Genomic DNA, 22034 nt, shown 5'->3' with positions numbered 1-22034 from the left:
ATGGACCTAGAAACGAATGGGAATAACCCTGAAGAACTCAACTTCCAGCTGTGAGTCTGACAGAACCTTTGATTTAAGGCTGGAAAATATATACAGAAGAGAGACTTTTGGACTGCAACAAGTATGTGATGTATAGCTTGTGTCATACAGAAGACAAAGATGAGATGATTATGCTGATCTAGCAGTCAGCAGACATCCAGAAGTAGCCATAAAAACAGGAGCAGCACAGCACTGATGGCATCTCAGGTGGGTAGACTTAGGTAAAGAGCATCACTTTCCCTTTGTGCCTCACTGAAAATCATAAACCACTTTGCATTTCCTTCATAAACACAAAAGGAAGCAAGAATTACTCGTAAAGCAGGAAAGAACAAAAACTCTCCAGAACAAGTATTTTGTCAAAGCTTTTTAAAAGGAAGATTACAATTAAATCAGAAAAACAAAAAAAACACAAAACAAACCAACCAAATTGTAGGAAAACACTCTGTGACTTTGGAAGTCAGCATACATAAATATTGGTATTTATTGCCATGAAGCGGCTGGTCAACACGCTAACCTGAGTGGTGAGTTAGTATGAAACATACAGGCCATTCCATTCTCACCAAAGGCATGTTTTGTGGAGTATCTAAAGTTCTCCCGTTCCTAACCACAGCCTGAAGCAAGTCAAGTACCTCAACAGCCTGACATTTCAAAACAAGGCATTACTTTTGTTGTCACCCAGAAATGGCGGGCAAAACTCTTCAGCTGAGGCCAACACAACATTAAAGAAAGTTCAACTCACCGGGAGGGGGAGGCCTCTGTGGTGGCTGAAGTGGCCGAGGTCTGGTAGGATTGGACAGAGACCTGCTCGGGGGCCGGCGGCAGCATTCCCCGCTTCCCTCCAGCTCCCGCTTCAAATCGGCCAGGTCTGTATCATCTAGGGAAATTTTAGAAAAGATCCATGTTAGATAGCCACTGGGTGAGATGCACCAAGCATGGGTGGTCCAGAGAGAGGCAATTATGAGTGGCAACCTGCTCCAATTCAAACCGTGTCATGGCAACGAGTCATGGTCCATCCCTTTCTCTTCCTTCCTGAATGCAGGAATTTCCTCTGAGGATTAGACAACTTTCCATGCTCAGGAGAACTCACTTTTTATGCCAGAGAAGAATCTGTCTGAATGTCTCACTCATCACATCTCTGTTTTTCAGCAACATCTCCTAACAGGTACACCTGCCTCCATCAGATAGTGCTTGGCAGCACCTTCCATGCTGAAGCTGCTACAGAGTCTTTCATTCTCACCTAAGCCTCTCTGGCAGGGGGACAGGTGTGGAGCAGGGACTGCTTTAGTCTCTCAGCCTGCTGAAGTGAGGGCTTTCATGTCAGTTCTCCCACCTCCCTCCCCTGCCCAGCCATGCAGCTGTGTTCTTCAGGGTTCCAAAAACCACTGGGTTTCATTTTGTCCCTGTGGTTTGGAGAGAAAGGGGAAGGAATTGGGGTAGCAGCAGTCTCTCATACTTCAGGCATTTTTACACAAGTTCCTGTTTTTCAGAGAGCTGTCCTCTGCAGGGAATGCTGAGCTGCCTCTCAGTTTCCGACTCCCACTCAGCAGCGGATGGCAGCCACAGAGACACAGCCTGTGATCTACCCAACCCTCCCTCCCCCTGCCATCTGCATTTTCAATACTTCTGAGCTGCAGATCCGGGCTCATCGGTAGGATCCAAGGAGTCGTGCAGGTGCCTAAACACATGCCTTGAAATTCTGGCAGTAACACCAAACACAAGACAAAAACTGGCCACCATCACTCTGTCCCTTCCCTTAAAAGGCTGCTGGCTTTAGGCAACAGCTCCCAGTAACATCAATTTTGTGAGGCTATGCCCTTCTCTGGCCTCAGAAACACACATACACACTGTTCAGCCTGTCACTGGATTCCATCTGTGTCTACCATCCCCTATACAATCATCATACCTTTGATTAGGAGTTACTCAGGCAGAATTGGAAGCTTATGAAGGCATCTGAAGTTGCAGAGACTTTCAAGATGGATTGAATATATCATATTCTGAGTTGCCTGAGATCATGACCCCACCTTGACCTCCTTCAAACTATACTTTATAATCTCCATTTACTTTGTGACATTTTTTGTGGAGAAGAGCTAGTACGGGTGAAAAGAATCACTGCAACTCTCTGTAGCTTAATGAATCATCACACAGTAGGCCAGAGGTGTTTGGAGGGCAAGGCATCCTATAATAAAAAGTGATTGGCTTTGGAGTATTTAACAGTGAGAGATCACTCCTTGGCTTAGGGCTGGAGTCTCAGTCTGGCCACACTGCACCCAGCCTATGACTCAAGGTGGGCAAGCAAGCTGTGTATCACTTTGATTGTTTGAAAAACCTGTCCGTGTAAACTTAGGAATTTCATTTAATCTTTTTGAACTGTACTTCTAACTCAACCTTTGAAGGTATTAAAGTTTTCCCTTTTCATGTCAGAAGACAAAGCGCTTCTGGGAGAGTGCAGAAAGACAGCTACTGAATCACTTGCTGTCATGATGAAGTGTTTAATACGTGACCCAGCCTGTCAATGCTTGGTCACCAAAGCATGTCCTGATCATATCCCCATGTAAGACCACCACTGGCTTGGCTAGTTCTTGCTGCAGTTTTTATCTGTATTCTCTTCACAGCTTTATCTTCTCTCTACCAAGTCATTTCACAATAATTTGCCAACAAGCCAGCTGATCAGGAAAAAAGGTAACACATTTGTGAAGCACTAAAAGAATGAATATACCCTGTTGTGTGAACCTCGACTTCTTCAGAAAAAAATAAAATAGGAACAAAGGAGAAACTTTAGGCTTCTTTGAAGTAAGTCATTTGAACGTAACGACCTCCTGGACTGTACAGCTTATACCTGACTGCACTGCCACAGCTATTGCTCAAAGGACAGGGCCAAGCCCATCACTCAATCAACAGAATTCATTCATTTTGATTTTGCTCTGGCCCTCGCCAATAAGAAAATAAAGGACAACTTTTTTGTTGTATGCTCTGGTGCCAAACAACATCAAATGGAAAAAAATGTTTAATTTCTCTGAACTACAAAAGGAAACCAGTGTTTCTCAGCACTCCTCTGGGCTAGAGAGAAGAAGAATCTAAAGTTTATTATTTGTATTGCTGTTATGCCCGAGGGCCTCAGTTACAGTCACTAACTCAAGGGGCAGTTGAGCACTGTCTGAACATGTACCGAAAAGATGATCCTTATCTTTAGGGGACCTCCAACGTAAATATAAATGAACAGGGAAATAGAGACAAAAGGAGAACAAATGACAAACCTTCAGGTCTTACTTTAAGAAATGTAGATAATTTACCTTTATACAGCTGTGGGTTTTGTCCAGATTTGTTTGAATGATCTATGGATGCGAAATGTCCACAGCCCTCAGGCATATCTTCCGCAGTGTCTGCTACTACATCATCTAAATAATCATCTTCATCCTCCACTATATCACCTGAATTAAAATATTAGACAACACAGACTCAGTGAGCAAATGTATTCTCTGTTTCTCTCTACTATCAGACAATTAATTCCATTTATGTGTTGGGCAAGCTTCTTGTGTAATCTATGTGCTTCATTACAGTTTGTTTCTATACAGAAAACTGTACCATACATTGGATTTGCTAATATATGTTATAATACTAAATTGGAAGGATGATCTAAGCAATAGTTCTCTGCTCAGGCACAGTGCTAGGCCAGGGCTTTAGCTACAATCCTCTTTTTAAGAAGTGTGGCTCCATTACAAATTAAGATACCCCTAACACTCATACTGTACCTTCTCTATGCAACCAAAGTCAGTGAAGCAATTTCTCACAAATTGGCTTAGAAACCTGCTGCTCACCTTCTGATTCATAGTCCAAACTTGTGAAGTCAAAATTTTCTTCCAGAAGACAGGAGTTTGCTGTGGGGGACATGGGGACAATGCTGTCCCGTTTTCGAGCAATTTCCTCCTGAAGGCCCTTTAGCCAGTCCTTGGTCTTGGGTCGGATCTTCACTGTTCTGCCTTTGACCTAACGCAACGAAATAATTGTTTCCCCTTTGCCGAGCAACTTCACAAAATGAGAACACCTGAACAGAATAAGCAAGTGTTGCCAGTCTATTGTATATCTGCTTCAGAAACGGATATAACTAAAGCTTCATTTCAGAACCTAAATGAAAAGGAAGCACTCTTCTTATCCCCATAACCAAGTTTTCAGACTGTAACAATATTCTTAAAAGAAAATTTGCTTCACAGCTTGAAAGCACTGCTGCTGCATTTGGGAAATACTTGAGAAGTAGGTGAAACATCAAATATCATCAAAATGATACTGTGATTGTAATAATGGTGTGGGAGGGTTCCATTTTGAGTCAGTAGCTTTAAAACAGACAAGAATTTGCTACCTGATGCCATCTGTAAGGAGACCCTCCACTCAGAAAATCCCCAAAATGATGGTCAAGATATATGGAACGTATATTATTCTAGAGATTAAGAGCACATCTGCTTATATGTGTGGCTCCATTACACTTGGGGTGAGAAGTTTCCAAGGCAGCAGCTTTGGCAGCAAATTTACTTTGGAAAGTTCCTGAATCAGATTCCTAGCACCTTCACACATTGTGCACATACAGTTGTGTTTGGGTCTGTGCTATAAGTTACATCAATGGAGTGAGCCAAATTAATCAGTAAAACTCCAAATATGAAAGAAGAATGAGGGTTAAATCCATTATTTCAATGTTAAGTTTATAGTGTAGCCCCATACTTTTGTCAGCATAAATGAGGGGGTGGATGAATTCTAGAGTATGTGTGTGGGAAGGAAGAACAGGGGAAGGGAAGGTAAATGCCTACTGCTAATGCTGAGTTTGCCATGGAGACCAATGAATCATGTCCTTCCAGCTTGGTAAGGAGGAGATTATTTGATATCCTTAAGAGAAACAAAGAATCTCCAAACCGCAATTGTGAGGATGCTTTGGCAACAGTATAAAGTCGCACATAAACTCAGTGCCAGAACAATGAGTGAGTCCATGTGTTCTGCAGTGGTATCAGAGGCCGTATACTCAGCACTGCTCAGGAGCTCCAAGAAAGGTCACCTCCTGCCCTCCTGAAACTGAAATACTGCACTAAAAGCCTCAGCAGCTCTGAAAACTAACGACTTTGAGAGCACTAAGTTGATTTAAAATAAAGCTACTTGACTTAACTAGCAACACAACTATCTAATTCTAAGCAAACACTTTTGAGAAACTTGTTATGGAATTATTATTATAGGTTTGAGAGAGTCTTACTTTGGCACCATCTATATCCATAGCACGAAGGGCTGACTTGCTGTCTGCAAATGTCACCAGCATTTGACCTCCACTGATCCTAGTTAAAAAAAAAAAAAAAAGGCAGAGATGGGAAAACAGTGCATTTTACTTCACCATTGAACTATAAACCTTAAAGGAAAACATGATGGTTTTGTACAGCTATTTGGTTTTAGTTGTATTTTCCTCACAACTCTATTTTAGAAGCAGCAGTACAAACACCCAGCAGCTGCTGACAGGATACCTAGTCTGATATCCACACTCCCTCTGCACTATCTTCCGTGGGTCTGCATATCCCTCACCTCAGAGGACATGTGATGTTCCCAGAGACTAGGATACCATCAAGCTCTAAAGAAATTAAAACCAAATCACAGCATGTTCTTTTCTTGCTCATTTTCTTCACAAGCAAAGTGGTGCTGCAGTGCTGCTTTTGAACTCTCTACTTGTATTTGATACTTCATAAAACCATACAACAACAACCAGTTTTCTTCACGAAGAAATGGGTCTAATACAACATAAACAAGTTTCTGGTCTTGTTTCCCAAGTCAACTGTCAGGTCTTCCGCCTGTATTTCTCAAAACAGAAGTCTCATAGCTATGCTGGAGCCCTGTACAGAATCAATCACAATTAAATTGAACTGCTCTGCCAGAAGGTATCACACTCTCCCTCTCAAACTGTGAGAAGCCATTTTATTAAAAACCAAGCAAAATGACCCCCAAAAGAAAGGAGAGCCAGCCAGGAAATCCTAGTAAGTGTGAAAGAGCGCTGGAAGAGAGCAGACCTCCTCAGAGGAAGTGAAGCAGGGCCCCAAGGGCCTGCCAGCAGAAGCAATGCATGGAAATGAGGCCTGAACCTAAAGACGAAGATTCACATCAAAGCCTCTGCTTTATGATGCTGTACTGAATAAAATTCCTCTCCACTCAGCCAAGAGAGCTGTTAGACTATTACTTTAACAGGCTGACGAGAGGTAAGAGACATTCAAAATACTTGTGCTCAATTTCTAATGAAGAATTCAACATGCAGTAAAGGAACTTGGTGTACTACTTCGTAATACAAAGTTAATTCTGTCAGGACAAAAAGGGAATTTCTACTCTGTGTTTTTGAATGGATGACATGCCATTTCAGATCCCAGACTTACCTGACCAGAACTACAGTGCCATAATCCTCAAACATTTGCATAAGCTCTGTACGCAAGTCCTCTGGAAATTCATTTTTCTCTTCAGGTGTTGGTGATACCAGATTTACCACTACTGTGGCATCCAGTGGTCCCTGGAAAGATGACACTTCCTGGAAAACACTCTCACGGGCAGCCTGATTAACTTCCTGAACTTCCACTTCTACAATAGCTAACACTGGCCTACATGAAACAAAGGAGAAATGCTTATTTAAAATTAAGATCAACATCGCCCAATAGGAAATGCTTATATAAAATTAAAATCAATGTCAAGCAGTAGGACAGGTAAGAAGAACTTAGTTGTGTGAAGGATTAATAGTGTCTTGTTTAAACTCTATAAATCTATGATAATTTTTAACTCCATTATGTCAAATCTCATGGTAAGTATTTAATTAAGTCTGCTACACCTATGAAGGAAGTGATTACTAGGTATGTTCTACGCAGAAAGAGAAGTGGGAAAAAATTACTTAAGGTCTCACTGCAAAAAAGCACTGTGGTTGGCAATACAATCCAGAAGTTCAAAGTCTGGTGGCTTGTTTAATTTTTCCTGCAGTGGAAGATCACACCTTGAGCACTGTTAATTACATTCATCAGCCCTGCATTAGCTGAATGTAACAGTGAGGACACACCATAAAGGAATTGAAATAACAATTGTGTACAGCACTTCTGGCAAGCCTGCAGTCTAAAAATACCAGGACACTTCACTCATTATCAAACAGCTGTCTCCTAAAACACCTATAAATGAGGAAAGCAATATATTATTTTCTGTTAGACAAGGCCACATGAAGATGTCTTCTTTCAAAAACTAAGGACAAGGTCCTCTAAGTGTATAATGTAGTTACATAGCAAACATATGTCAATCCATCACATTATAAGCAGTCAACACTGCAAACTTGCTTCTTCAGCCATTTTTTACAAATGACCTCTCCGTTAGACCTAAACAAAATTGAGAAAGCTATCTGAAAGAGTAAAGCTTGTCCCATCTCAGTGGCTGCAATCCACATTCTCCGACTTCCACCTGCACATACACACAAAGCAGTAACTGGGATGGCTGCTCCATGTCAAAATTGCTGCCTCCTACTTGCAATAGAGCAGGCTCTGGAATATGCATTAGCAGAACATATGAAAGCAACAACAGCAGAGCTAGAAAGGAACAGTAAAGGGAAAAAAAAATAGGAAATGTTAACTATTCCTATAAGCGCAGTGAATCATAATGCATTTCCATATGTCACAAAGATATAGCTAAGCCCTTTTCCCAGCACAAACCTCAGGAAAGCAAACCTGCCGACTGTAATTAAAAAGCAGTTTTTGCAATCAAGTTTGCTGAAATAGAAAACCAACATACAACAGCCATGTTTCACAGATTGCATCCTCAGGGTCCTATATAACGAGTACAGCAGTTCCACTGTGGAACACAGCAATGTCAAAGCCTTGACAGACAAAAATTGGTTGCAAGAGCCATATTCTTCCATTGCTGGAGGAGTACAGAACAGTGCTCACACACAAGAGCACCATGAGAAGCACAAAAGCAGCTACTGTGGGTCACTGAGTCCTGCTATGAGGAACAATATTGTAGCATTTCCATAGGGTATGCAAGGAGTGAGACATTATTCTGAATTCAAGGGAGCTTTCAAGGTACATTTATTATAGAATTTGTTTCAGAGAAGTGAAGTGGTGACAAGTTTAACAAAGAAAGGCCACTCATATCCCTGAAGAAAAATTAGTGATATGAACCAAGCAGAGGCACTGGTCTTTGTTTTTTCCTCCTCCCGTCTCCATTTCTAAGGGCAAAAGCCCAACACTTCCCTACTCTGAAGAGGTCACACCTGACTCTACATACACAGCTTACACCGCTTCAGACCACACAGTCTCAACCTTCTCTCCCACAGCAAGCTGAGTGGGAGCCCATCAGAGCAGCTTGTTTTGGTACTGGAGCTTTCCAAAGCCCAGCAACAGAAAGCTTGCTGCAACTTATCCAACCCTTGCCAAGATCACAATGCAGCAGAAATCAATACAGGACCATCGATACTTGCCACCCTAGTATAAAACCCACCATGAGGAAAAAAACCCACCAAACGGATACTGGACACAGAATAAGGGTGTAATTCCTGTTACAATCAGACTTGGTCCCTCACTCTGAAGGTGTAATTCAGTGCAACACATTCTAACCTAGCAGCCCTTTCTCTGATTATTTGCTTAGGACTTTACCTGTGGTCAGATGCTTGCAGCTCTGCTCTCCCATAGTACATCAAGGCTCCAGGGGTCCAGGTGTGCCTGACTTTAGTTTCAGCATTCAGATCACTGTCTAGAAGATTGATCTCTCCAGCTACGAAGCACAAGACATGATTTAAAACTCACTCAAAGCTAGCTTTGCTAACAGTTAAAAGCTAATTTATTAGGATGCACTTCACAGACCCTAGTAGTAGGAGGTGAGCTTTTTGGTTCGTGTATACCATTCAAAGAAGAGCTTGTATCCTAAAAGATTTACAAGTTAGGGACTAGAAAACAAACAAACAAACAAAACAGAAAGGACAGGGAGTGCAACAGAGACAGCTGATCACTAGAAAAAGACACCTGCAAAACGGTTAACCTGAATGTATCCCAATCAATTACCTGTACCATCTGGACTGACAGAATCATGTTAGTATTTTACTTCCTGCCTCATTACTGAGCATAGAAACAGACACTGTACTTGCAAAATACACTGCAAATCTGAATAATACACATGGAATGGAGAAATAATACACAAGAGATGGGAGTAAGCAAACCCATGCAAATCCAGCCTCCTTTTGCAATGCATTAAGGGGACAGAAAGTGCTCCAGACATGGTGCTAGAGTGAGGTATTATATTGCTGTCAATAATAGGAAAGGTTTTAGGTCACTGTTTGGGCTAATGGATAACTCTATCTCTTTTCTGTGGAGTAGGAAATTAGTTAATACACAATATGGTGTACTAATCCCTTGCAACGGGGCTAAGCTTTCTTCTCAGAAGGCAAATAGTCCTCTAGCCTATAGCAGCAAAAATAAGCAAGACAAAAGAAATAGAGTCAAGAGGCAGAAGAGCCTCACCATCAGCAGTAAAGCAGAGGAATGCTGGCAGCAAACTAATTAGAAAAGCTTTGCAGGGCTGGGAAGGTGGGCAAACAGAGATGGGGTCAGTTATGTCCCCATATGAGCTGGCTATGGGAGGCCTACAAGCTCGAAAGAAAGGAACCTGCCTCAGCTCTTCCAGGCCAGCTAGACAGGCCTTACATTCTGGGTGTACTGCATCAACTAAAGTCCTCCTGGGGGAAAGCCTTGCCATACGAAATAAGGAATATGCATTAAAAAGGCTGAGAAGTTTTCTTTCTCCTAAGATGAAAACAGTCAGCACGAGAGGTCTGTTTTAGTTGCCTTATTATGCCTCATACAGTTTTTCTTTCCCAGCTTACAACTCTACCAATGGTTTAAACTCCTTGTTTTACTTCATTTTTCCTTCTTTAAATAAGAGTAAAAAACTCTGTATCACATTGACACGTACTCTCTGATTGCCCTAGTTTTGCTTTGTAGTTTTTACATTTAGTATACTCAAGGTATGACTTGGATTCCAAGCAGTAGTTCCCAGACACGTGAAAAAATCACATCTGCGGGCACAAAACAAATTACTCTTCCAGCAATTGTACTTTTAATATGAATTTGTTCAGATTTTATAGACACTGGGAGATAGATGTACTTGCAGACTGAGAGAATGGTTATGAAAACTGTCCCTGGATATGCAAAGAAATATTTTTTGTTATTGTAACTTTTTAATAACAAGTGAAAACAGCCCTTCTGTTGTGCTGGACACTCATGATCTCAAAGTACTTTATAAGCTCTAATTAATGAAATCTTCCCCAATTACAGAAACTATCAAAAATATTCCTAAGAATTACCAAGGCAGAAGAAATTACAGAAAAGTGCTTATACATCTACTGAGGGCAACAGTTATAACAATCTAGACCTTACAACACGGGAACTTTATTTGGATTCATGATTCTGTTGAAAAGCAACAGAATAATTTCAAGATTGATAAAGCTGGATTGTTTTCAGTTCCTCAGTGAGCTCCCCACACCTTTTCAATCCGTAGCATGAAGCCCTTGTTCAGAGGCTCAAGAAGAAAGGGCTCTCTGTCTCTGCAAGTTGTTCCAGTGAAGACAAAAGAACATCTGCTTCAGTAAAGCCACCGCAGTTTGACTGAGCCTGCAGGACACACCTAAAGACAGCGCTCAGCCCAGAGCCCACTAACTCCCTTGCTCACCATTCACTAGATTCAATTCTCTTACGTGGGTTCTGAATGAAATCTAAAATAACTTCCAGGTAAAGGAGAAAAGATCCTACACACCTGTTTTTTCAAAAGGCAGTTTCTTTCTCCACCAAAGCACTCTGTCAGTCCAAGCTGGAGTTCTGCACTTGTCACTTGTATCATAAGCCTCTGAGCCAACATCATATTTATATGTTGGTCCAAAATTAATAGTCCCTTCATGGAAGTCTTTAAAAATCTATGAAAAGAAATACCATCTCTGTGATTAAGTTACAGATGAGGTAGGTGTCATTGTAACATATCAACTTCTTTGCAAACAAACAACATTCTGATCATTGAACAAATTACTACATTCAGGTACTACAAAGGTCTGGAAACACAACGTCTCAATTCTTCTCAAAGAATTAGACCAAGCCAACACGCAGATATTCTGGAAAATGAGACACACAGCCTTACTTTTCCACTAGATTTTTGCTGTTGTAGTTGATCAAATTCCAAAAGTGTCTTCCAATCTTGTCGTTTGAGAAAATAAAAGACTTCCTCATATGTCAGATCAATGCGATAGTTGAAGTCACCACACCAGAAGACATAGTCATGTGAGAACACGCTCCGCCCCTAGGTTAGAGGTACATACAGAATACCATTAATGTTGAATCACATTCATGGAAACACCTTCTAAATAAACTGAAATATAGAACTCAGTCTCTCTGAATTACTAAATGCAGGACCTACTTGCCACATTTGATTTGTTAAAATCCATCTTGTGCTACAATGTTCCTTCACTATTTTTTGCATCCTGCTGAGCTGAACTTTGTAAACAGGAGTGTCAGACTCTGACCTCTGTTTCCTGAAGGTACGTCTAAGCTGGGATCCCAGCTTTAGATCCACAGTTTGGCTATCATGAATATTAAAAACATATTTTTCTTTCCCTAACACATTTCACACACATATATTTACATATTCTAAATATAATACAAAATGTGCTTCGGGTACCAAGGCACATTCAGCAACAAAGGTCCTGAGTAAGAACAAGCTCCAAATTTGATCTTATGTGCACATCATAGTTTTGTAAATGTAGTGAAATAAAACGTGTAACGAAAATTCACTCCAATTCTAAGTGTAATATGTTATCCTCTAGCCATTTGTTGTTGCTGTTGCTTTGGTAGGTTTTGTCGTTGTTGTTTTGGGGATTTGTTTGTTTGGGTTTTGTTTTTATTTGTTTTGTTTGTTTGTGTTTGTGGGTTTTTTTAAAGTTAAATTATAAACCTTGAAACCCCAGAGACTGGTAAATAAAATGTTCCAGAGCTGTGGCTGTCACAGCACTAGAGGGCACTCTTTATACACATTATAGACACAAGGTACCTTCAGCTATTGTAAACGTGAAAACCATAAAATAGTTAATGAGGGATTAGAAGGAAAAACTACCAGAAGCACAACTTTATGGCCATTTGGAACAGATATTCTATGCAGGACGTTCAGACTGTCAGTGTTAGCTCTTACATAAAACAACTGATTGATATGCTACGCGTGCCAAGCCTCTAAACCTTGCAAATAATAGGGAGTTAAAATTTTATGCTTTGCAACCTAAGTGCCATTTTTTGCCAGCTAACCAGAATACATAAACTGGTCCATTTCCTCCCTGGCGTAGGACCTCTCCAGAGATGTCTGGGAGAGAAAGCATTGTGGAAATTAAAGCAACCAACATTAAAGCAGCAGTGCTACAAATCCCAGCAGTTATCTGCTGGCCTGAGGAGACGGGTGTGAAATAAAATACTAAGGTGATTGATTTGACATGATTTAGGGGGAAAATTATTCATACACACCAATAGTGCCTACTTGCCACACTCACAGAAAAGCCAGCAGTTCCTTGACAGTGACACATTCATGAGGACAAAATTAAGGGAACAGAAAGTACCATATCAGTGACTAAGAACTGATGTGATGTACCTGAGCAGGAGCAGCTAAAGCACTGATGCACTGAGTGTCATGGATGGTCTTTTAGAAACCCTAACTACTGTCAGCGAAAGCCATTGGTGTCATGCTCTCCAGCTCTAACACCAGCCACCTAGATCTTATCCACAAGGCCTTACAGATTTACCAGTTAGGTGAGACCATTCTGAAAGATGAACTTGAAAACTGTTTAAAAGTGAGGACTTTTCAAGCACTGCAGCAATGATTTTTTTTTTTGAAAGGCATAGAACTTTTGTAAAGCAAGTGCTACATTACTATATCGGTATCTGGCCTCCTGTGAAACATTTTTGTTTTTTGTTTTTTGTTTGTTTGGTTGGTTGGTTTTTAATGTTTTCTTTACCGTTTTCTTTGATGACAGGTCATCTTAGTGCCATGGAGAAAGGGCATAAAAGACAGCTTGAGACCTGTTTTCATAATGTAAAGACACAGCCTTTACATCCAATGTTTTCAGCGTGCATACACCTACACTTACCATTGGGAAGCTGAGTTTCTGTGTGATTTCTTTATAATCTTCATTCCTCTCTTTCACCTGAGTCTGCCCAGCAGTTAAGTGGCTGCATATAAAGCAGAAACTGGTACTGTAGAACTGAAAACGAATGCTCACTGCACCTTTATTTCCAGCTTTTCCTCCCATTCCTGTCTTCACAGTATCTATTGCTACATCCCTGTATTTAAAAAAAAAAAAAAAAAAGAGAGAAGAGCATGAAGCGCTGCAGGGACAAACATTCAATTAACTTTGACTGCAACATAAAGGAAAAGCCAGTTTACAATGCCATGTCTTTTCCCCTCCAGAAAGCTTGCTGCTTTTAGGCACGTCTTTTACTTTCTTCGTGATGTTCAGGTACCTACATTTAAGATGAAGTATAACACAATATTATAGAAATAAAACTATTTGAAAGTATTTTCCTCCTCTTCTTGTCCCTTCCAAACAGACCAGCAAGACATTATTTCTGAAGTATTGGGAATTTCTATAGAATATACTTTTCAAGTTTACCTCTAGCATGAACTTTAAAACAGTGAAAATAACTACATTAACTATTATGTTTCCTTTTACTTTTGAACATATGGGAATCTGTTTTTCAGACAGTTAACAATCTAATTACTGTGACTGTGTTGAAATCCAACTTCACAGTTGGTGCTGGATTTTTCAATCAATTAAAGAGCAATGGATCATAACCCATAATTTGTTAAATCAAATGCAATAAAATCAGTGATTATCACATACAATTATTTATACATAACCCTTAAAATTAGTTCTGTGCTGATGACAAATTGCTTAGATCCTCCATGTTGTTAATTACATAGTATTTCAATGCTCTGATAAGCATATACTTTACTACGGAAAGATCACTTGCTTTACAAAGCAGACCACCTGCTCACAGGATAATTTCTCCCAGATAGCCAGTCTACTCTGAGAATAAAGCACGCCCGTCTGATCAGATAAGTAAATGATGAGGTCATTGTTGTAACTAACCCCAGCATCATGCGTGTCCTTCCCAGTGAGAAAACTTTACTTTCCATAGAAAAGTCAAGCAGATCTGGACCAGAATATTACTGGCTTTAAGCAAGAGGCAGGGGGAAAACCACTAAGTCTTATTTGAGTTATTGTCAAACATTCATGATCTCAATGATGCAAGATGTTACAGGCTCTCTTTTGCCCCTTGTCTTCGTCTTCCTCTCTTCCTTGCCCTCCACCTTTTCTATATTTTCCCCTCTTTTCCTGACTGCAGAAAAGCTCCAGAAAACACACCCTCAGGAAGGCAGAAAGGGACCAGTGTTTTGTATGAAAAGATGGGTCTCAAGTGCTCCAAAAGAAGCCTTTTCACTCCAAGGAGTTCTCCCTTCCTGCTGCCTGCCTACCAAACTGCTGACTGATATTTATCTGACTTGCATTCATAGCAAAGTTTATGTTGCGATAACCCACTGTACATTCAACTGCTTGTATTTCATCAATCCCTTCACTGCTGTATAAGCCTCAGCTATTCTCTCATTTTATTTCTCTGTTCTCTAACTTCTGTCCTAATCTCTTTAATCTCTGTAAGCACAGAAGCTTCTATTTTTTTTTCCACTTCTGATCATTTTTGTTTTCCTTTTTTAGACATGGGAAAAACTACACAAGCATAAAGGTTAGGTTTGATTATGCTCATATAACATAGCAGCACGTTAGCATTAAATAACGAAATTCAGTCACCAAAATCAAACTCTTCCATTTTTCTTCTGAGTTTCAAAGGCCTACATCCAATTCCTAGCAGTTTGACAGCTGCAACAGAGCCACTGTGCTGTTCTGCTTCTGATCTCCATTTAAACCATGCATTTCCTGCAGGATTACTCAGAACTTCTTGCAAGCTGGGTGAAAAGTCAGAAACTAATAGAAAGACTTCCCTTCTGGATTGCTTTGTGCCACCAAAAATAAGAATTTTTAAAAACCATGCTGAAGAAAGATTACTGGGAAGGCATCAATGCAAGACCATCAGAGTTACCTGGATTGCATTACTCTGCCTAGCCTAGAGCACTTGATGTTGTGCAAGCTCTGCACTCATCTTCTCAGTAGATATGAGACCAGAGGGGAGAAAAAGGCAGCTTTTGATATTTTAAATCACAAAATGCAGTGGCCAATCTGTTCTCCTAACATGGAGTAGATGGTGCTGTTTGGATCACTCTAGACTTTAAGTACAGAGTGGTGCCCAAGGACAGCTAGAGCTAATTACTTATTTCCTACCCATTCACACTTAGCCTGCATAATTCTTGCTCATGGCAAAGGCATTTTAATGCAGAAATCCCTGTGGCTTGGTATTCTTATCTTTCCTCTTTAATAAAAGTCAGAATCGTCTAGGGGCAAGCGGATTTTGATTGGTCTCCAGGGACACCAATGCTAGTAAGTCGAGGACACATAGCTCTGCACCCTTCTGACTAGGCACATGTGACATCTAGGAGAGACAAACACTTAATGGGCCCTTATAGCTCATGATTCTGTAAAATGTCAGGGGGCAAAATTAGCTTTCTTTCCTGCACCTCCCTTTCCACCATTCTTTTCAGGCCTGCAACCAGCCCTGCTTCCATATGGAAACACTAAAGAGAGAGTAAAAAAGTAAACCCTGCCCTTTGGGCAGAGGGCAGGCACTTGCCTTCACTTGGTGCTCCAAACACTCTCAGACTTAATAGCTCAGGTCATTCCTCTTCCAGAAAGACAGCACCCAAAAACGGTGCTACACCCTGACTGTGCACCTGAAACATGCCCAGCTTCTCAGCTGGAGGAAGATGTTGGGGCTGCTTGGCCTTTGGGTGATCCAACATGAGGATGAACTCCAGACTACTGCTGCCTGGAAACATATCTCTCTCCCACACTGAACAGAGACCAGAATCTAGGTCTGCATAATTCCCACCAAATTGAAAAATCACCTCTACCGTCTCTAGTCATGCTCCCACAGCAGATGTTACTGTAGACAAAGGTTGAGGGTTTGCTGGACTTTTTGTTTGTTTTTTTGTTTTGGTGGGGGTTTTGTTGTGTTTGTTTGTTTTTTACCTGATGAAGGGGACATGATAAGGTCGTACAAAGATGAAAAGACAAACACCAACAAGCTGTGCTGATGTCAGCTGAATGTAGCGATGAGTCCTGGAAATAGCTTTTTGAAGCTGCTCTCCCCACATTTTTCTATTCGTTGTACTGGAACAAACATAAAATCATTTAATGGAATCAAAGCAAACCACATACAGTCAATAAAATGAGCAGATTAACCGTGCCTTAGGTTTACAGACACCCATTAGGCTGTACACATGCTGGCTCCAGAACTGGAAGTGGCAGAGACAGACAATAAATACCTCCTTGTGAACGAGACCAGAGTTAGCAGGGCCAGTGAGCCCAGACAAAGCGCACAAATACAGGGGGATTCTGTCTGCTACGCCTAGAACAAGATATGCTTACGTGACGTTTGATATCCCCATTCAATTGTGGTAATCTTAACCATAAAACAAAAAATCCACGTCAGTCTCATGCCTTGTAAGATTTCTTGTGCTCACATTGAAGAGGAGATCATCTCTGGATCTTCCCTGACTGGGAGATGACTGGCCACCCACAGCTGTTGGCTGTTCTTAGCTGAAGGTTTGTGGGTGGGTGCATATACCTTTGCTTCTGCAGAACTAGTGCTTTCTTATCTCCAAAGTCAACTGATACATGCAGATATACTGTCTGCCCAGCAGCCATGCTGACCACTACTGTAACTTGTCATTCCCGAAACAGAATATTAACTGGTCAGCCTGATGAATCAGCATGGGAAACATTCTCTTCAGTGTTCCAAAGATTCAGATTCAAAGGGATTGGTATACACCACAGCCCACTGTATACGCTGATGAGCCAAGCTCAGACTTGGCCTTTAACTCCTTCTCTAGCCATAATTTTCACAAATACAATTAGCCACAGAGACATTTCATTCATCTTAGAATTCCCATATAAATGACAATTATGTTTGCATGCACTGAGCACATTTTTCCAATATCACACAGGGGTTTAAGGACAAGCGTTAAAATCAATGACAACCATCAGAATCCTTCTCTGACAACACAAAGACTTAAGAGACTTAGAAAACCCAGTGTATTCTACTGTACATAAGTTCACAGAGAAACAGCACTTTTAACATCATCTCAGTGCCATTTCTTAATGGCAAATGTATTTCCAGCTATGATTACAAGCAAGTCTTGGAAGGAAGTATTTTATACACCTGACCATACAAAGCACAACTCTTGTTTGGCTGTTTTGTCTTGGTGTGGTGTTTGTTTTGTTGTTTTTTTTTTAAACCTACCTGGCATTTACAATATTCCCTGCACTTAATTCAACCATCTCTTCAAATCCTACTGCAAATATATCAGGAGTGCAGTTTTCATCATCTGTTGGAAAGAGGCAAAAGTCATAGAAGAGTTACTATTTTGTTGTTTCTTCTAATGACTTGTTTTCTAATTTCTGTCAGAGATCATTCCTGTAGTTCTGTCTTGTGTATCCCCTGCCAAGCTATACATATTCATAGCTCCTTTAATCTAATCTCACAAAACAACCCCTGCAGTTCCTCTGAAATTTTTTTCCTGCTTTTCTCCCACCAGTTGGTCTCTTGCAGGAAGCACTTTAGAATAGAGCATTATATTGTAGCAATGTTAAGATGAGAAAATATTCAATGTTCTCTCTTCCTCGCCTCACACATCAACTAAAGCCACAACGTTTCACTACCCACCATCTTTTACCCTCTTGCCATTTTACCCAACATGCTTCTCCTTTTTGTTTTCTTTTTTTGACGCTAATTGCTATGTAACTGAACTCACTGTCCACACACCAGTATGTCCTTTCCCTCTCAATGCCTTTGTAAATTTATCTATTCATTTAAGGAAGCCTTTGAAGTTTCTTCTTATGTTATTTCTTCTGAGTCTAACTTAAGGTTAGGTTAGGTCACTCCAGAGCACAGCAACTCTCCTTTCCCTACCCAGACATGTGGATATTAACCTGGCAAAACACCAAAAATCCAGTGCTCTCATATAATAGTGGGAAGCACATCTGTTGACCCATCAGGTCTGTCCATTGCCTAAAGGGATTTTTTTTTAACTGTCATAGAACCAAGGTAACAGTAACATAATTAAACATGAAGATTTAAATAGTAGACAACCACAGGGACCTGCCTCTAGAAAGTAAGAATGGAAAGAAAAGTAAAATATGCCTCAACACTCTGTAGACACAAAGGCAAAACTAGCACATGTCAGCTGGCCTCCTTCACTGGCTTAATATGGCAGGCACTGTCATGTGTATTTCCCATTAATAATTTTGGACACTTGTCTTTGAACACTTATCCATTGGTATAGGCACTGCACTGACATTACCACAAAAACAGACATTTGCATGGTCATATCCCAGCTCCCAGCTCCCTTCCAGAAACTGCTTAGACCGATCATGTTATGACTGCCTGTACCATTTGGTCCTGCTCCTCCAGTTCTCTCAGGGCAAGGCCTGGCAAGGCTAGCACATGACAGGCTCTTAACAAATTTTTATTTAATGGGAACAGTCATGTGCTAACACATTTAAACTGTTTCTGAAACAGACTGGACCAATCACCCACCCAAGCTATTCAGAGTACAGTTGTCTGCATGCAATCACATATCCATGCACTCAAGCACTATGGGTTCAAACGACACAACTCATGTAAGTAGCCGAGGATTTGAGGAATTAATTCCTGAGCTTGAAAGTTAGGCACAGGTGTATCCCTGTGATGCCTGCAGGAAGCTAAATGTTCCACTATAACAATAAAAGCATGGGTTTTGCCATAGTTTTGCAAACTCTATTTTAAAATGACAGAACATTCACTTTTCATTTTCTTAATAAAACCTGTAAATCAATTGCAATACCTGACCTTGTTCTGTAAATAAGCAATTGGCAGCCAATTTAAGCAAGCCACAAGCACAAGAGCTTTCTGTACTTCTCAAGAAAGGAAATTGCCTCGAACAAATGTAATAATACAACTCTTCTTGTCTGAAGGGTTTGATAGTAACATTTCCAGACAACCTCAGAGTCTAGATTGTACAGATAAGTTTAGCTCCAGGTAAAGACCAAGGAGACACCCTGAGGGCACCTAAGCGTGTAGCTCTCACTCACAATGAAGAAAAAAGGACAGAGATATTGAAGAAGAAAATGAAATATGGGATGCAGAACAGCCAGATACACCCCATGATGGCATAAAGGAGACCTCTGAATTCTGACCTGCTGAAGGTTCAAGGCAGAGTCACCTGGCACAGATGCATGAGTTGCTCTGACTGTCAGGAGCCCTTCACATGCACCGCTGCACTGCTGAGGGGAGGCAGCACAAGCCTACATGGGGCTGAATACATCCCAGAGAACTGATACAAAATGCCTTCTGAGATGCACTGCCTTTGAAAGGAATGGCTGGTCAAACCTATGTCCTAACTCACTGTCCCTGGAGATCCCAGCAATACTGCTTCCACATTTTTAAAGTCTTACCCTGAAATTCAGAAACTCCAGAGAGCTTGGGAGAATCCAGCAGCCAGTCTGTCAACTCACTGGTACCGAGGATGTTACTTCGAAACTGCTTCCCTCCGTTCACGTTCCACGTCCCCGTGGCAACACGAACACGCTTGAAGCTTGTGAATTCAAACTGACGCTCTGACATGGCCTTTAAAATACTTGGAGTTACTGGTAGAAGAGGGGAGACAGAAACACGGTGTGTCAAAGAAGAATGTGCTGTAAAAGGACACAAAGCATACAGGCAGCAGCCACACAATCACTATGAAATAATTACATTACCCTAGCAGCAACAACAAAAAAGCAAAGGACTTAACTCCAATAGCAAGAGCTACAAGATAACTGGGGTTGACGTCAGCAATTTCTCTTCCAGAAACCAGGAACCCTTTGAAAGGTTGTGAATGGCTGGTCATGCACTTTCAGAATATGTTTTGCTGCAATTTTTCAAGTAATAAGCAAATAAATTCTTTTTCCTCCCTTCATCTTTTCAGTTTAGGCCACAGCAATCAAGCATGTTGCAAGTTATGACTTAAATTGAAGCCTTAAAAAGTTTAGAGTGTGGAGGGGAAAGGCAGAGAGCAGCACAGAGTCTTGAACCCATCCAAAACTAACACTGTTGTGGTTCTCTAGCCTGGTCAGAACTCCTCACAGGAAACCATTAAATTCATTTATTTTTGATGAGTACAGAAAATTAGCAGTGCGGGCTTTTTATGTGAGCACCTGAGCTAACCTTCATCTTTTAACTACCTGATTTGCACTGGCAGTCAGGCTTAGAGATGTTATCTGCATTTTCCTTGTGGTCCACACCAGGGAACAACCCCAGGACTGAAGTGGCACCAAAGGGTTCACATATATACTATTAAAATCCAGTAGTTCTCTGGAGCAAACTGACCATGTGATACTGCTTGTGGGTGCAATTATCCTATATTTTGCACACAAGTATGTTCTCTGAGAGAGTTATGTTGGTTTATTCCAGATGGGTGCAAACAAATGTGTATATGTTGTGGACTGTCAGGGCCTGGAGTAAAGCAGAGAATGAACCAGCATAACAACATTAATGTGCTTCAAATACCAAAATGGCTAAAAGCATGTGCAAACTGCAGGTCAAAACTAAGGAGATAAAAAAGTCTGAGTTCAACAGACTTCCTCAAGACAAACTTAGACAGGACCAGACTGGGAATATAACCCCTAAATCTTTCCCTCTGGTCCAACTCCTCTAAACTGTCAGAGTAGATCATCATCAAACAGCAGACAAACATACCCAGCAGTCCAAAACAAAATATAAGAAATAAGCACAGTGGAACTAAAACACACAGAGTTGTGCTTTGGTCATTTGAAAGCAGTGTTTTAAACAACAGATTTGTGCAAAAGTAGCTTATTGATTTTTTCAAAAGGGTGCAGTTGCTTATATCAGACAGCTAAAAACAGACACAAAAGAAAAGTGAAGTATTTACACCAGCCTTACCCAGCAGTGCAGTGTGGTCCATGAGCATCTTGCCTTTGTCTGCATATTCCTCACTGAAAAAGTCACCCATGAGCAGCAACTCGATGGCTTCCTGCTTTACTGCATCAAAAAAATTTGACTGAATGGTGCGAGACACAGAGCGGGCACCACCCTTGAGTTTCCCAACCTATATCAGACAGGAACCATCAGTGCAGGTGGCACTAAAGAGTAAATCAGACATGTTTCTTTATTTGTGAATAAGTAGTTTTGCCATTTTTCTTTACCTTGTGCTTCCCCTCAAGGGCACGACTGCCAGTAAATACTCTGCTCAGATTATGACCGTTGAGACTCCACATTGCTTTGTAGGATTCCACAAATCGCTCAATTATAGATTTAGAGTTCAACCCAAGGCTCTCTAATTGAGCAAGCAGGATCTGGATTAGGTGCAGAAGGAGAGAAGAAAATAAAAAACAACCAACATTGTTCTTAAATGTGTTTTTGTTTTTTAGCCCCAGTTTAAGTATTCCAGCCAGCATCATTTTGTATCATAGCGCTGGCAAGACAGACTTGTATCATTGACATACATTTATGCCCTCTTTCCTGCCTGCCACATGGAACAGACAACAGACGCAGTGCAGGCATCCACAAAAGGTCCTCTGACAAACTCACCTCTAGTGCAACGAAGGACTGTACACTATTAGTACGACCCAGGCAGTCCAGACAATTCGTTCGAAAAGTACCTGTCTGCAGACTTTGGTAACCAAACACAAGAAAAGGGAGGAAAAAGAAGGTATATTTTAAAATAACATCTAATTATTAGTTGATTGAACAAGATCATCAAGTGTTCAGCCTGAATATACCCACACACAT

The 22034-nt window shown here is 40.9% G+C and overlaps 1 protein-coding gene across 3 annotated transcripts in view; it reads right to left on the bottom strand.

Annotated features, from left to right (window-relative positions):
* Window positions 1–22034, bottom strand: part of SYNJ2 (synaptojanin 2) — a 72066-nt gene that overhangs the window by 10478 nt on the left and 39554 nt on the right. For all 3 annotated transcript variants that reach the window (XM_082049803.1, XM_082049804.1, XM_082049805.1), the window contains 15 exons: window positions 21834–21915; window positions 21449–21598; window positions 21186–21351; window positions 19700–19891; window positions 17508–17592; window positions 16235–16375; window positions 13184–13376; window positions 11197–11355; window positions 10822–10978; window positions 8670–8787; window positions 6426–6644; window positions 5270–5348; window positions 3855–4023; window positions 3330–3467; window positions 779–913 (listed from right to left, as the gene is read on the bottom strand). In XM_082049803.1, the coding sequence (XP_081905929.1) occupies window positions 779–913; window positions 3330–3467; window positions 3855–4023; window positions 5270–5348; window positions 6426–6644; window positions 8670–8787; window positions 10822–10978; window positions 11197–11355; window positions 13184–13376; window positions 16235–16375; window positions 17508–17592; window positions 19700–19891; window positions 21186–21351; window positions 21449–21598; window positions 21834–21915 (2183 nt within the window). The remainder of the gene's footprint in view (window positions 1–778; window positions 914–3329; window positions 3468–3854; window positions 4024–5269; window positions 5349–6425; window positions 6645–8669; window positions 8788–10821; window positions 10979–11196; window positions 11356–13183; window positions 13377–16234; window positions 16376–17507; window positions 17593–19699; window positions 19892–21185; window positions 21352–21448; window positions 21599–21833; window positions 21916–22034) is intronic.

Source organism: Streptopelia decaocto (genome assembly GCF_964273445.1).
Source record: "Streptopelia decaocto genome assembly, chromosome: 3".
Taxonomy (NCBI): Eukaryota; Metazoa; Chordata; class Aves; order Columbiformes; family Columbidae; genus Streptopelia; species Streptopelia decaocto.
The sequence above is the reverse complement of the archived record's forward strand: the minus strand, read 5'-3'. Positions and strand labels throughout refer to the sequence as shown.